This window comes from Acanthochromis polyacanthus, chromosome 18 (assembly GCF_021347895.1).
Source record: "Acanthochromis polyacanthus isolate Apoly-LR-REF ecotype Palm Island chromosome 18, KAUST_Apoly_ChrSc, whole genome shotgun sequence".
In the NCBI taxonomy this organism is placed as follows: Eukaryota; Metazoa; Chordata; class Actinopteri; family Pomacentridae; genus Acanthochromis; species Acanthochromis polyacanthus.
In genome coordinates, this window is record NC_067130.1 from 23,292,525 (window position 1) to 23,308,609 (window position 16,085).

The window sequence follows — 16,085 nt, forward strand, 5'->3', positions numbered from 1 at the left end:
TTAAGCTGTTTTCACTTGATCAGCGGTTTGTGCTTCGCTCACCACTAGGTAGAGATCAACAAAGTGTTTTTATTGCTGATCACGTGAAGGCAGCTTTGCAGTCACACACAGATTCATAAATGTGTGTTCTGCTGTTCTCTTTCCTTATTTAGGCCTACCTTTCTCTTTCTTTTTTTCTATACTATATAAATTTTGTCTGTTTCTCCACCCGAGCTCTTGATGCAGCCCTCTTATTTCACTTTCTTTTGTTCTTGAGGAATTTAGGTTGGCTTAAGTCAGTAAAACAATATGGACAATAATAAACACTTTAATCATTGTGTAATAACAAAATTTATGAATAGTTTATGTATTCTAAATGTTTTCTTATTTTTTAAAGAAACTGTTAATTACCGTAATCTTATCTTTCATTACCGCAACAGGCCTCTACATTACATGATAATGAAAGCTACGCATTACGGTAATGAATGACATTTACCTAAGCTAGCTTAAAATGGCAGTATGCTATAATGACTCAGCAAAAAAAATCTTAACCAGCAGTGTCAGCTCTCTACTACTTTCTTTACAGTAAACTATCTAATTGAAGACTTTTTAAGAACATGAAATATTACACATTACGGTAATGATCACTTATGGTGTGGAAGGAGACAGATGTAACGATAAACTTAACGATTACCAACATCAAACAATGCCAAACAATCTTACTTTGTAGCCATCTTTCCTCTTGTGTTCTTTGTGATGCATTATGGGTAAGAATAACTTTATTTAAAATAACACTGTGATTATGACAGGGCCATGAACAAGGTGCAACGGTAATGAAAGCTGCATGTTAGGACACTCCATTTTCCTCAAATATTTTTTTAAACAACTTAGGTAACCATTATAGCTTATCATAATCTGCTACATAATATCGTTTTAAACAGATTTATATAATTTTCTGTAAAATTGCTTTAATATTCATGATGCTACATTGAGGTGAAACCATTAAATTTTTCACTGGACGCATTACGGTAATGAATTTAAAACTCCAAAATCAGTTTAAAAAAAAAAATACAATTTTGGCAACAAACTGTGGACAATGCCACATAACAGATGTAATGATCTTTCAATAAAAATTAAATATTTCAGGTTACAGGTCAAGTATGTCCCTAAAATCTTTGAAGACACAGCTTCGGTTGACTTAATGAGAATCGCCCACTGCACAGAAGTGTTCTAACACCCCTGGGTTCCATTCTACACAAACTTGTGTGATAACTTAGCAAACTGGAGCTTTCTAGGTACCTCAGTTTGGAAAATATGAGCTCCCAAAGTTGGACGAGATTTTTAATTGGCTATTTTTGGTCTCAAAAATCTCAGTGTGGGACAGGTACCAGAGACCCCAAATTTTTCTACAAGACAGTTCCATCTGTCTTTCTATCACTGTACAAAAAAGCAGCAGGGTTATATTTGTAGTTACTGAGATATTCTTACTCAAAATGGCATGGGTAATGTCAAAATCGTTTTTTGCTTTTCAGTACTTTAAATTGGGATACAAGTATTAGTAGTCATTTCAATGGTATTGGCGCTTTCAATATTAGAGTTGCTGGGCTGCTCCTCTTCTTCTGGTAATGGTAATGTTCTTTTTGAAATGTTAGTTATTAAAGGTGACTACCTTCAAAAAGTGTAATGGTATAACTTAGGTATACCTAAGTTATAACTTAGGTATAGGTTCTTTTTATAGCCCAAATTCTGAAAATTTCAGACCCCCACAACTCAGAAACTATTTGAGCTACAGGCCTACAATTTTGCATAGAAAGCACTTTTGTGACTATCTAATTGCATGCAAATTTAGGACTAATTTGAAAATGGTGCGGCAACCACCATCTGGTGAAACCACACGGAATGACCCTATAATGTTCAGATTTTCATTCCATATATTCAAAGTTTCATTCCATATATTCAGACTTTTTCCTACGGAGCCCTGGAAGGGACATGGCAAACAAAAACAGGAATCTTAGTGGACGTTTTCTCTTCAGATTAGCTATCCGTCTTCATCGTTGTCACAGGCAACAGCGACTACATTTAAGAAGACAGATAATTTTTAGAGATGTTTTGATTCTGAACACTGAACGTGTGAGCATTAGCTTAGTTACTTAGCTTCGACTATGTTTGCATCCACTACGTAGACATTAAACACACGCCATATGTTGATTATAATGATAATATCTATGTTTATCTTTGTAGCTGGTCTTAAGGCTAATTACGAGGCAGAGATCAGCTGTTGCCTGGACAGATCCACGATCACGCCATTGGTTGGACACAATTGTACTGGATTTCTATCCGAACTGTCATGAGACATTTTTATTGTGATATACCCTCCACTGTTGTTAGCTTTTGATTCAATAAAATTTTCTGACATGAGGAAATTGCTATTGCATGTTTCTACTTAAATGCCCTATTTTTATGATATATCACTACGGCATGAACTTTTTACATTTTCCATAAATTTCACCCAAAAGTTGAATAACTATTTGTGAGTAGTGTATGTAGACACGTAATGTAAGCACACTTCAAAACTAAATCTGCTGCAATAGTGCAGTTTATCTACCTAGCTTGGTGTAACAGTAAAAAAAACAACAACATATGCTACTGATATGTTTCTGACTAAAATCTACTTGAAAAGCACAAACAATTATCTGTCAAAATGTGTGTAACAAAAGTGTGCACTGAACACTGAATAAAGTCTCTGTAGATTATAGACAAAATTTGCATCTTTCATCACAAATTTTCTGTTTATTCACCCGAAGTGCATGAGTAAAATACAAAACAGGTGAAGTTAAATAACTAAAAAGGAATTTACAAAAAAAGATTTATTTTCTAGAAAAGGCAGTAGTCGACAATGCAGTTTCTTTCTGAGACAGTCACTCCAGCACCGACACCATGCATCCCATCAGTCCAACCAAAGTTTTATCCATCCTCTGGATGTTCTGAGCATGGCAGAGGTCACATCTTGGTCTCTTTTGATCTATTCCAAGAACCGTTCCTCTGACCTCTCCATATACTGTAGCAGATCCACGGCTATGGGGGTATTACTGTAGCAAAACTATTTGTCAATGCAAATCGGGAGTTGTCTGTCTGTATTTCAATCCATGTGTCCGAAGTGAGATTTGTCAATGTGTAAAAGAATTTGTCTATGTGAACTGAGATTTGTCAATGCGAACCGGAATCTTCAAAGGTCGTCTGAAAATTTAAAATTTGTACATGTAATAAGATTTGTCCATGCGTACAAAGAGTTGTCCATGCGTACAAAGGCATTCGTAGTTGAAAAATGTACGTATCCCACTACACATCAGCAGAAAATACAGGCAACTCACCGGTTACGAGTCATTCAGTTTCACAATTGGCTGTTTTATTTTCACATGACCTTTGCTACACTTCTGCCGTGAGTGAGATTCGTATCTGAAAAATGTTGGGTTTTAGCTCCCTGACCTCAGGCTCACAGGCTCGTCCATGCTGGCTGCCTTCCGCTCTGCTGCCCTGTACCTCGGCAGTTCTTGCCATCTGCAAGGCATCAGGCGGCGCTATGCCTCAGAGACTTTGAGCGATCGCGACATTGTGGGGCAGGGTCTGGACAAGATGGAGCCCCGATCGCACACAGCGAGTACATGTTAATGTTTTTGCAGTTTGTATATTTAAGCAGGCTATTGCTGAGCCTTCTAAAAATATAATATTGCAGGTACATGTGAACAACTTACATTTGCTGAGTTTATAGGTCGCTGAGCAAACTCTTTCATGAAGACACCCTGCCAATCCATCCACTCCTGCATGGATCACGATTCGGCATCTATAAAAGTCACAGTACAAAATATGAATAGAAATTTATAATTATAGGTAGTTACAGCAATGCTACAGTAATGAGGAACAAGGACAAATTATCTCAATAAATGCAACAAAGAAAAAAGAAACGAAAAGACAACCACAATTACAATAAACAACAGAATTATTAATATTCAATATTATTTATTTATATATATCTCTCTGGGCTGTTATATATTTGCAGCAAACCCCTCTCTCCTCAGAGCTGCTTCCCACTTCTTCCTCAACCCACAGTCTTTGGGAAAGTTACATGGAGTAAAGAAAAAAGTAGACAGAGAAGTAAATAAGTATGTACACAACATATTTATAAAGAAATCATGCTAATAAATTAAGTACAAATAACTGAATTAGCCAATATACTGGAGACCAAAGTTATTTAATTTGATAAGTATAACATTGTTTGGTAACATTTCAATTATTTGAAAGCAGTCCTAAAGAATTGCCTATATTCCCAATCATAAAATGGGTTTGGAGGAAGAACATAGATGCTAATCTGGATATATATGAGTTAGGCTTTATAACTACAATTGGTAGTATTGGTGGTATTAATAGTAATGCGACTACTAGTGTACACCAACTACTGCTGCGGATACTGTCACTGCTACTACAACTTGTAATACTATTACACATGCTGATACTACGTCTACGACTCTAACAGCTACTTATACTACTACTGCTGCTTGTACTTTTGGTATTACTACTACTGCTTGTACAACTATACTACAGCTACTATTAATCGTCTGCTATTTGGTTGTCCAGCTGTTAGCTCGTGTTAGTATTTTGCTAATGGCTAACTAGTTAGCTCTCATAGACCCTCAACAAGATTTAATCATGAAAAACGAGCCCAAAACTATTCTTACCTGTGGAAAGTTATTCCAAGTTTCTTGTCTTGATCGTCCGACGTAGTGTGCAACTGTATGCTGCACAATGAGCCGGCATTCTTCTTGTTTTAATTTTCGTGCAGTACACATCAATGGAAAACACTGAAACTTTGCCCCCACTAGCTTAGTGTCTCCGTAGGCACGCCCATATGAGTCAAAACTTCAAGGACAAGTCCTACAGTGGCCTGTAGGAGACCATGCTGACCAAGGAGCCATACAGGGAGGATTACAAGGTAAGCCATATATCTATGAAGCCAACAGTGCTGGGTTTGTAGGCTGCCCCCTAGTGGTGTAGTCTCAGGCATACCCAGTAAACCTACTGAAAATGCTGAAATATTTCAGTACCCACTACAACAAAACTATCTAGCTATAGTCTATGTGATACAAGTATGAACAGTTCACCCACCTAAAAAGCAACAAAACAGGCCACACTACTGCTGCTCTTCTATTATTTTGGTGGTTATAGATAAGTAAGGCCTATCTTTATTCTCCCTAGAACATACTGCAGTTGGTGCAGCTGCTGATGGTGCTGGCTGCCCATTTCAGCTGCCCAGTGCGAGAGGGGCTTCTCTGCGCAGAACCGCATAAAGGGCTCCAAAAGAAGCAGCCTTGCAGTCTCCATCACCGAAGACCTCATGAGGATCAGCTTGGAGGGGCCATGTCTTGAGGACTTTGATCCAAGTCCTGCTGTGGACCACTGGATGAACTCAGCCAAGCGTGCCAGGCGACTTGAATACAAAAAGATGTGGGACAGGGATGTTCTGTGTTCAATAACTGAGCCTACTGCTTGGCTTGTTGTATGAATGTTAATAAAATTGTGCAATTCATAGTGAAAATTCATAGCGCCTAAATTTTTTCATTTAGGAGCACCTGTGCTCCTACTGAAAAAGCTAAGTGTACAGCCCTGAGACTATTACCAAGATAAGCAACAACACATTGTTATAGCTCTGCCATGTGTTCACTTTGATTCTAGACAATATTTTAGGAATATTGCCACCCCACTGGTCAAACTGCAAATGAATATTAATTTTAAGAAGAAAAAAAATCAACACAACATTGTTTTAAACCTGAGTCAGCCCAAACGGTTTATTTTAAAACCCACTTGCAGCAAGGCGGGAGATATTTAACAACGGGACAGAGCTAATTACACAGATAATTAACAAAGGTCACATTAGAGAGCCAGTAGCTTCCATTAAGTTCAACATCACAAACCATAACATATTTTCCTTAAGATTGCGTGCATCCACTCCCTGGACCCACAGCAGACTGCACGGTCCATGAGCAAGACCACAAATTGAAGCTGTCCAGCTGTCTGGTGGGACTGTTTGGTTTTGTCAAAGAATACAGACCAACTTCAATGAACATCAAAAATACTTCCAATATTACTATAAAAACCTTTTCGCATTTGGTAAATAATTTAAAATTTTTGACATTTCAAAAGTCTAAATGCCTGACTCATGGACAGGTCTAATGACAGCAAGCTTGTAAGCAACAAGGGGTCTGCTTGTGGGGTCAAACTAGCAATAGCTTCAGCTGAAATGTCCAAATGTGACCAAACTGCTCCAAACATCATGTATACATTTATTTATTGTAACAAAGCAATTGGTACACTTAACTGAATGTGAACAGGTTTCCTGTGGAAAAGGAGAAACACTGCAGACTCCACAGGGGATACCACAGAGCTTTTTTTTTCTTTCCCCATCTCACAATGTTAAGCAGAGCTTGAAATTTTAATTTTCTGTTTTATAAAAAAATTTACAGTTCAAACTTTGTTGTGGGTGCCTGAAAAACAAGATAATGAAAATTTATTTAACAGAAGTCCAGAGTTGGTGTCGAAGCCCCGCTGCCCCACCACACAACCCCCTTAAACTGTGTACAATTAACAACTGGCTTACCAAGATACATGTATATCCCAAAACATTTACAACAGTTGAAAGGAACAAGCTGGTGCTTTCAATCAGTTCCATTAGTACAGTAAGTCACAAAGGAAAATGCAGCTTCTAATAAGCCTCAGTACCCCCCTCCACTGGATATATTATAATATACATTTTTATATATATATATATATATATATATATATATATATATATATATATATATAGTGGCTAAGGATGCTATGATTAAGTTATCACTGCACCATGGCTTATTTTTATTGAACTCACAACTTTAACAGAAACTGTCATTTAATTGTACAAACAAATTGCTATTGTACGTATTTTAAATCTACGTAAGATGACGTGCAGAATGCTACAAATTTTTTTATTCTTTTGCATGTCTTTGGGAGATGTAGAGAAACAATGACAGGTGAGACTTCCAAAGAGCCGCCGACACCTCCACCCCCACTGCAGACCTACTGCATATGAGCTGGTCTTTTGACATTATGGATAGACTGTGGCTGCAGAGGAAGAGGACAGACAGGCTGACGACACACAGGAAAGGTTTCTTTTTTTTCCCCTGTTTTTCTTTCTTTCTTTTTTTTTTTAACAACCCGCCCCGCCCCGCCCCCCCAAAAGGAAAAAAAAAAACAAAAAAAACTAAATACGTTGCTCCCGTGGGTTGTAGGATGATCAAAGAGGGAGGGCTGGGAAAAGGTGTTGGCTGAAATGTTTAATCATCTTCGCCATCATCCTGCAAAAAAAAGGAAGAAGATATTACAGTAATTTTTCCACGAAAAACATTTCGGAAGTGATTTCAGTTACTATTAGAAAGGGCATCTGCCGCGATCACCAAATGAAGTTCACTGTAGGACTGCCACTAACGAGTATTGTAGCAGCAAACATGTAAAGTGCATCCACACAATTTGTTTTTTTTCTCTTCAGGTGCATGCTGTGCTGTTGTGGTATATCACAGAAACTTTACAGTGGACAAACAACCTTTTTTTATTATTTAAACTACTCACATTCTTTGAAAACCTTGGGTCTACTCAGAACTCTACAGCTGCTGCCATCATCTGAAACCGTAGCTTTGATTGCTGACTGACATTATGACGCAACAATGAAGCAGTGGTATGGAAGAAAAATATTTGTTATAAATTCAAAGCTTTGTAGAAAAAATCTTTTCAAACAATTCAATAGTTTAAAATATTCCTGTCAGTGTTTTAACAGAGCCAAACAATTGGCATGATCTTGACCCATACAAGCACCAAATCCATTAATAAATGGACAGCCCAATTAGAAAGTAATTGCTTTAAGCTGTTGCTCACACTGATACTGGTAGATGAGCTTCCAGCTGTTGTAGCACCACTAGTCGCTGTTTACAGCAGGTTTCATCGTATTGAATGAAACTAAAGAAAAAAAACTCCTGCAACGAACAAAATGTGCAACATATTCCAACACTTTAACATTCAAGTGAATGGGCAGATGAGGTATCTTTTGTTCCTTACCTCTCCATCTTCTCCATCACCATCCTCATCTTCATCTTCACCCTCTTCTTCTTCCCCTTCATCAATGTCTTCCAGGCCCTCCTCTTCATCGTCATCATCATCACCATCACCTTCCTCATCCTCCATGTCAGGGACCTTAGAAACATCCACAGAAAGGTTAAATACCTTAATGCTTCAGTGTAAAAGGACCACTGGAAGCAAATCCAGAGTCAGGCCACCAACTCACCATCCCAACCACTAGTCACTACATTTACATTGGAAATGGTCTACACTTAAAAAGCACTTTTCAACCTTTGTGCTATTCAAAGTGTTTTACAATGTTTCCCATTCACTCATTCCACACACATTCACACACTAACAGCAACAGAGCTGCCATGCAAGGTTCTTGCCTGCCACTGAGAGTCACTGGTTCAATGTCTTGCCCAAGGTACGCAGAGGAACTAGGGATTGAACTACCCTTGCAATTAGTGGAAAACCTGAGCCACAGTGGCGATTTTCCTCTGATATCAACCTCAAAGTAGAATCAATTAAAAACATCATGTGGTACTGGTGTCAGCTGTGTAAATCTGATAATCATTATCGTTTCATGCTTCTGATAAGCAACCAGTAAGATGATGGACAGTGAAAACCTGTTGGGCATGGGGCCATTTTTCCAGGCAAAACAACATATTTGATAACCTGTACGCTGCTGTTAGGCAACAGGTGCTGTTAGCATTCAGCCATTTACTGTTTGGTAGTACCACATAACATGATAAAAAAGGTGTAAATTAATTCTGAAATATCAAAGTACATCTGTGCCACTTATTTGATGAGTGGTACCTGGATGAAAAGAATCTGTCCTTTATCAATAAGACAAGAGAGCAGTGAACAAGTTGGCAGCGACTCATTTTTGTCATTATCAGCTGTATGGTTCTGAGGCATAGACATTGTTTAGAGGCATTGTGGTGTAAGAGCCCAGTTTATGATCAGGTAATGTACTGTTACACTAATAAGGAGTCATAGTAACAATTAACCACGTATCAGTTGTGACAGAGAAATAGTCAACATCCTCAAGCTTGAACTGATGCCTTAACTGTGTTGCGCATTTTCCTAACAGCAGCTTCGAAGAAGTAGGTTTTGGCAAGTCCTGCTGTTTAACTAATTTTTGAAGCATTGACTTGAATTCAGGTCTCTTCAGCACGCTAACTGAATATGGGGGTATTATTGTAGCAAAACTATTTGTCAATGCGGATCGAGAGTTGTCTGTATTTCAATCCATGTGTCCGAAGTGAGATTTTTCAATGTGTAAAAGAATTTGTCTATGTGAACTGAGATTTGTCAATGCGAACCGGAATCTTCAAAAGTCATCTGAAAATGTGTCCGTCTGTAAATAGGTTTTCAAATGTGAAAAATCTGCCAATCTGTTTTAAAATTTGTACATGTGATAAGATTTGTCCATGCATAAAAGGAGTTGTCCAGAGGAAAAAGGAGTTGTTCATGCGTACAAAGGCATTCGTAGTTGAAAAATTTATGTATCCCACTACACATCAGCAGAAAATACAGACAACTCACCAGTTGGCCGTTCGGTTTCACAAATGGCTGTTTTATTTTCACGTGACTTTTGCTACACTTTTGCTGTGAGTGAGATTCGTATCTGAAAAATGTTGGGTTTTAGCTCCATGACCTTAGCCTCACAGGCTCGTCCATGCTGGCTGCCTTCCGCTCTGCTGCCCTGTACCTCGGCAGTTCTCGCCGTCTGCAAGGCATCAGGCGGCGCTATGCCTCAGAGTCTTTGAGCGTTCGCGACATTGTGGGGCAGGGCAGGGTGTCTTCATGAAAGAGTTTGCTCAGCGACCTAAACTCAGCAAATGTAAGTTGTTCACATGTACCTGCAGTATTATATATTTTTAGAAGGCTCAGCAATAGCCTGTTTAAATATACAAACTGCAAAAACATTAATATGTACTCACGATGTGCGATCGGGGCTCCATCTTGTCATGTCATACCTTCTAAAAATATAATACTGCAGGTACATATCTTCATATCTATGCGGAAGGCAGCCACCATGGACGAGCCTGTGAGGCTGAGGTCAGTGAGCTAAAACCCAAATGTTTTTCAGATACGAATCTCACTCACGGCAGAAGTGTAGCAAAAGTCACGTGAAATATATAAGCCAATTGTGAAACCGAACGACTCGTAACTGGTGAGTTGTCTGTATTTTCTGCTGATGTGTAGTGCAATACGTAAATTTTTCAACTACGAATGTCTTTGTACGCATTGACAACTCCTTTTACGCATGGACAAATCTTATTACATGTACAAATTTTAATACAGATTGGCAGATTTTTTACACATTTGAAAACCTATTTACAGACGGACAAATTTTCAGACGACTTTTGAAGAGTCCGGTTCGCATTGACAAATTCTTTTACACATTGACAAATCTCACTTCGGACACATGGATTGAAATACAAACAGACAACTCTCGATTTGTATTGACAAATAGTTTTGATACAATAATACCCCCATAACTGAAATCATCTCCTTAACCAGATATGGTGTAACAGTAGCTAAAAGGCATTTATGCCTGTGTCTTTTACAGCTGTATTTACCAACCTGCAAAAACACTTCAGCCTGGCTATGTCAAACTTGTTTCATGGTACTACCGTCTGAAATTTATGGCTCTCCTTATTGTCTTACCAGGTAGTACTGCAGAGGATTAGGCCAAATATCATCTTTGATCACTTCTCCTAACTCATCAGCTCCTGCGTCTGAGTGGTCAGTAAACCAGGTGAAGAAGCTCTCTGGCTCCTCATGCTGCCTCTTCTTCCCAGCTTTGTTCGGTGTCTGACCAGTACGCTTTGTCAGGTCCTGGAGAGGGAGGGGCGAGAATGTGTCGAGTCAGGATTTGAAGCTACAAAAATTCATGGAAGAATACCTGAAAACATTCTTACACTGGCAAAAAACAAATACACAGCAGGTTATTGGTTGAGTTGATATTTAGTAAATAAAATTTTTCCCTTCTCTTTAGGTTGATGAAATTAGGACAATTGCGGTAGTTTTAGTAATTCATTACGCTGCTTAATAGTTTGTTAGTTGCTGTTGCTGTGAGGAGTGCCCATGGTATTTTCCTAATACCAAAACCCAACAATTTTAATCCTTATACACACCAGGCAAGGGAGAAAAAAGCAAACCAACCTTTCCAGCTTTCCATTTGATTTCAGTTGATTTGGAAACGGGGTCTCCACTCTCGTTTACATTAAACTCTTTGGAGAGAGCTTTGTTCTCAAAGTATGGATTCTCATCAAAATACTACAGAAAAGAGAACACACGCATCAGATAATGGCATGCCATTTACAGAACATATGAATAAAAAATAAACCCAACAACTCACAAAATCTATTCTATAGCCGGACTTGATATCCTCGAACTCGGTGACCTCAACCCTCGACAAGTAATGAAGTGCTTCCTCATCCTCCTCCCCAAGAAGAGCTGAAACTACAGATCAAACACAGCAGCCAGTCACATACATTTAGATTGCACAATTTTATGTGCATTTTCCAGAGCGACATCTGAAAAGCACTTAAAACCATATATGTGTTTCCTACGCAGATGATGATTTCTGTAACGAGTAAATTTTACCTTGTGGATGGTTGACGAATGTTGTGACCCAGAAGTTGGGGATTTTGGCTATGAGTTCTGATCGCTTCTGAAAGAACGGTTGGCGTAATTTGTTGTACTTCTGCTCTACTTTTAATATTTCTTCACTCGCCTGTTCATTCAGTCTGTTGGGGAAAGAAGACAGAAACATGTCAATTACACAACTATTTTCATACATCTAGTCTTCAGTGCTAATACACAAGATTCAAACTCACCTGTCAATTTCATTCTGTACTTCGTCAATGTGTTCAATTGCTTCTTGTTGCTCTTTTTCTGAAAGGACGAGGAAATGAGTTTTTAATTTAAGATTCTGGAAATATAAAGTGCAAATAACAACAAATATGGATGATCAATAGTGGATTTTGACTGATATTTTCCAACTCAATTAGTTAAATTTGTAGTACTGATACACAAGCATATTTTTTCCACCTAACTGCAGAAAATCTCAAGTCTCTTTTCAAATGTACACATTCCCTGTAATAAAAAAGAAAAATGTAAAACCTGTAAGTTAAAAAAATGTTACATCTATTTTGATGCAACATTTTAAAAGCAAAATTATGTTGTTTTTTTTTAGCATGGTTGGTAGATGATGCTTCTCAAGCAAACATGCCATTTATATTATTCATTTTGGGACATTGCTGCCATTTCATTTTAAAAGACTATCTGCTAATTCTGATGACATGCTGATGGCATTATGTATCCCTCATGAGAAACATGGCTTTCCTCAAGCTACATGGCAACCAAGACAATTGTGGCCTGATGTATGGTTTAAGAGTTACACAGAATTACAGAAATAAATACAATAAAATTGCAAATGTGTGTGAATTAGGGACGTTACTAGATCCTAATTTCCCAGTTGGTGAAATGGAAATTTATACTAATACCAGTCTCAAAAAACTAGACACCAACAGATTTAGATTCATGGTGAAAAAGTCATTAGAGGGTTCTCAACATCAATGGATGGCCCTACAGGGCTACATATCAGACTGTCAAATAGTGCAAAAATCAACATTTTTTTAAATAATATTGTGGAGAAGTGCAATAACTAAATCACTAGAGCTGCAGTTTTCTGATAAAGGTGAAATGCGTCACAACACACAATCAATGGAGTACAGTGCTACAGATATTTTCCAGCCTACAAATCATAACTTACAGACATACAAAAACATGTTTGTTTGATAAAGAGTGCAGAAAGAAATATAATCCATTTTTTTCAGTAGAAAAATGCAGAAATTACTGTTTACACTAAAATCCCTGTCACGTCTTAATATCCGTCAAGGTAATCACAATAGGATTTTTATTTTATTTTTTCCCCCACATGATTCAGCTCAACTATCAACTACATACTAGAGATTAATGGATATGATTTTTTTTCTGGGCCAAAGCTGGTTACTAGTATTCAAGGAGACCAACAGACAACATTTACAAGGAGCATATATTTGCAGCAAAAATACAATCTTGCTGTCAAAATTTAAAACCACATAATTTTCAACACAAAACTTTGTTGATATGTCATTGTTAGTTTTAAATTTTATGTATGGAAATTTAAAATAATTAACTTTAACATTTATCTGTCAGTGTTGCTGGCTATTATTTGTGATGTGTATCCAGTCAGATAGTACTGTCACACTGCTTGAGAGCAGAGCAGAGACCAAAGATGGAGAGTGGAGGCTGAATCAGAGATTCAAGATTCATACAGTATGGCCAGTGAAATGCCATATGACTGTGCCACAAGGCTGAGCCAAAGTACTGTATTTAAAATTACAGTATTTCATTGGAAGTACTTTCCACAGCCACAAACATGCATGGGGCACATTTCAATATCTCCCCAAGTCTTGAAGAATGTCCAAGACAATCCACGTACAGCCCAAAATCTGTGTCAGTGCAACGATTAGTGTGTGCATGCTTGACAGTAGTGTGAATACATGGAATGTTGCCCTACTGTACATGTATGAGTTAAAAAAGTAACCGAGAATGTAGCATAACTATGCAAGTGGAGTATGCAGAAGGGAACACAGTTAAACTTTATCCTCATGAAATGCTGATATTTGTCTTAGTTTTTTTTATTTCTCTCATTCACAGCATGACAGCATTTGTGTGCTGGGAAAATAAATAGCAAATGAAATACTTTAAGTAAAATGTTTAATTTACTCAAATAAATACAAAATTTATGTTATATTTGTTTAATCTGTACCGATGCGTGACCCCAAAACCGAGGGACATCAGGATCTGTGCGTTTCGAGTACCTTCCACTTCGGTTACTGCTGGATCGCAGACCCTCTGCCTCCTGCAGTCTGCAGCTTCCTGTTGCTGCTAAAGGCGGCCTTGTTTGAATGAGGGGCTTCACACTGTCTTGCTGCAAAACGCTATCTGCCTCCCACTGATAATAGCATACTTCGATGTCGACACATACCTCTTTATGCATGTTAAACACACGTTAACACGCAGGATATCGCCTTATAAGGTCATTTTAGCCAACAAAGTGAACATAATGTGCTTGTACTCAGCAAATAATTCCCACGAATAAAAGGTCGCATGCATGCTGCATTGAAAAAAAGGACGTGAATGTTATCGGTGTCTGGCCTTAGTTAGGAAATGCAAACCAGTGAATTTTACACTTGTTAACAATATGGGCAAATAATCGATTGAGGAGGTGCAGCTACAAGGGTGAGGAAACGCTTATGAATTCTACACAGCCCATCTGAAACATACCTTCCAAAATGTCTGCACAAACAATAACTGTACACCCAACTGAATGCAGTGTATGCAAAGCAAACACCGGCCTCCTTCGTGCTCATGAACTGACGCTAGGGAGCTAATGTAAACCGTCAGCTAGCTACCTGCTCAAGCTAAACGGTTAGCCCATGCTAGCATGTTACAATACTTAAATGCCCTGCACAACACCATTTTACACCGATGTTTACATGGAGCTAAACGTAAAAATTCGGTAAGTAATTTATGGCAGTTTATCACTGCAGCTCGAAAAAACACATCACGCTGAAACGAAAATAACAAAATGACGATAAACAAATGAAAATGGCGTTGTACAGGATAACCGCCATTCCTTAACGTTACCAGAGGTCTCGTCCGCTCCGTCGTGATTTGAATTCTCCTTCCTACTGACTTTTGCCGATGAGGCCGACATGGTTATCGTTTGCCGTGGCTCTTCAGACCAAATGTATATCTCGGGCGGTTTAAAACTCCTCTCTGTAGGACAAAAGTTACTTCCACCTTACACACAGTCCCTGTCTTCAAGCCCACGATGAGGCGGACTGAGCGCAGCTGCGCACGCTTGTTTCTGGTTCCCCGTGTCGCGCCTGGTCGGTAAACACATTTATGGTACTCTACTGCCCCCGGTGGGCCGGAGTACGGCACTACAGTTTAAAGATACGTTGAGTTCAGTTAAAGGGGAACTTCGTTTTTTTTCAACCTGGGGTCTGCTTTCATATCTCTTTTCATGCATGTGAGTGATGGAGAAATGAATTTTCGACATAGCTCCAGTATTTAGCCAGGCAGGCAGCTTAGCAGCTCAGCTAGAAAAAAGTATGGGGCAACTTGCCCCCCCGCGTCAAAGTCCACCCTAACGTGCTTTTTTTCCCCACACTGACCGGCTCGGATAGTCTCAACGAGTGTCCCACAACATACTAGAGATGAGAAGTGAACGAAAACCTCCACATTACCTGGCAATCGCTATTTGTTGTGGTCTGTATCCAAATCTCAGGACGCTAGAAAGCAAATCTCATTCCGAAATCGCATGATAGCTCGCGCGAAAACCGGTGTTTTAGCGCGAGTTATCGCATGATTTCGCGTGATTTTGGAACAAGATTTCCTTTCTAGCATCCTGAGATTTGGATACAGACCACAACAAATAGCAATCAGGTAATGTGGAGGTTTTTGTTCACTTCTCATCTCTGGTATGTTATGGGACACTCGTTGAGACTATCCGAGCCGGTCAGTGTGGGACCACGTTAGGGCGGACTTTGACGCGGGGGGGGGGGGGGGGGGGGACAAGTTGCCCCATACTTTCGCTAGCTGAGGTGCGAGCTGAGGTGCGAGCTGAGCTGCGAAGCTGCCTGCCTGGCTAAATACTGGAGCTATGTCAAAAATTCATTTCTCCATCACTCACATGTATGAAATGACATATGAAAACAAGACCCCAGGTTGAAAAAAAACGAAGTTCCCCTTTAACTGACACCTGTGCTTAAGAGAACAAAGGTCAGAACAAAATGTGGAAAATTCGTGAATTTCATATAATTAAAGTTTTGTATTAACTGCGTTATCTCTAAGTCGAACAGTATTTGCGCTTGTGTAAAATTAAACTGCTTGTTTGG

At 38.8% G+C, this 16,085-nt stretch overlaps 1 protein-coding gene and 1 long non-coding RNA gene across 2 annotated transcripts; one reads left to right on the forward strand and one right to left on the reverse strand.

Annotated features, from left to right (window-relative positions):
* The first annotated feature begins 363 nt into the window (after window positions 1-363).
* On the forward strand, window positions 364-5,573 carry LOC127530858 (uncharacterized). The gene is made up of 2 exons (XR_007937562.1): window positions 364-4,966; window positions 5,230-5,573. It is a non-coding gene; the product is annotated as an uncharacterized LOC127530858 (long non-coding RNA).
* A 216-nt stretch (window positions 5,574-5,789) lies between these two features.
* On the reverse strand, window positions 5,790-15,050 carry setb (SET nuclear proto-oncogene b). The gene is made up of 8 exons (XM_022220810.2): window positions 14,830-15,050; window positions 11,970-12,027; window positions 11,737-11,879; window positions 11,489-11,592; window positions 11,293-11,406; window positions 10,795-10,965; window positions 8,116-8,250; window positions 5,790-7,361 (listed from the first exon to the last, which is right to left on the reverse strand). Exons 1-8 carry the CDS (start codon window positions 14,897-14,899, stop codon window positions 7,341-7,343), a joined length of 816 nt encoding a protein of 271 aa, XP_022076502.1. The 5' UTR covers window positions 14,900-15,050; the 3' UTR covers window positions 5,790-7,340.
* Between the last annotated feature and the right edge of the window lie 1,035 nt (window positions 15,051-16,085).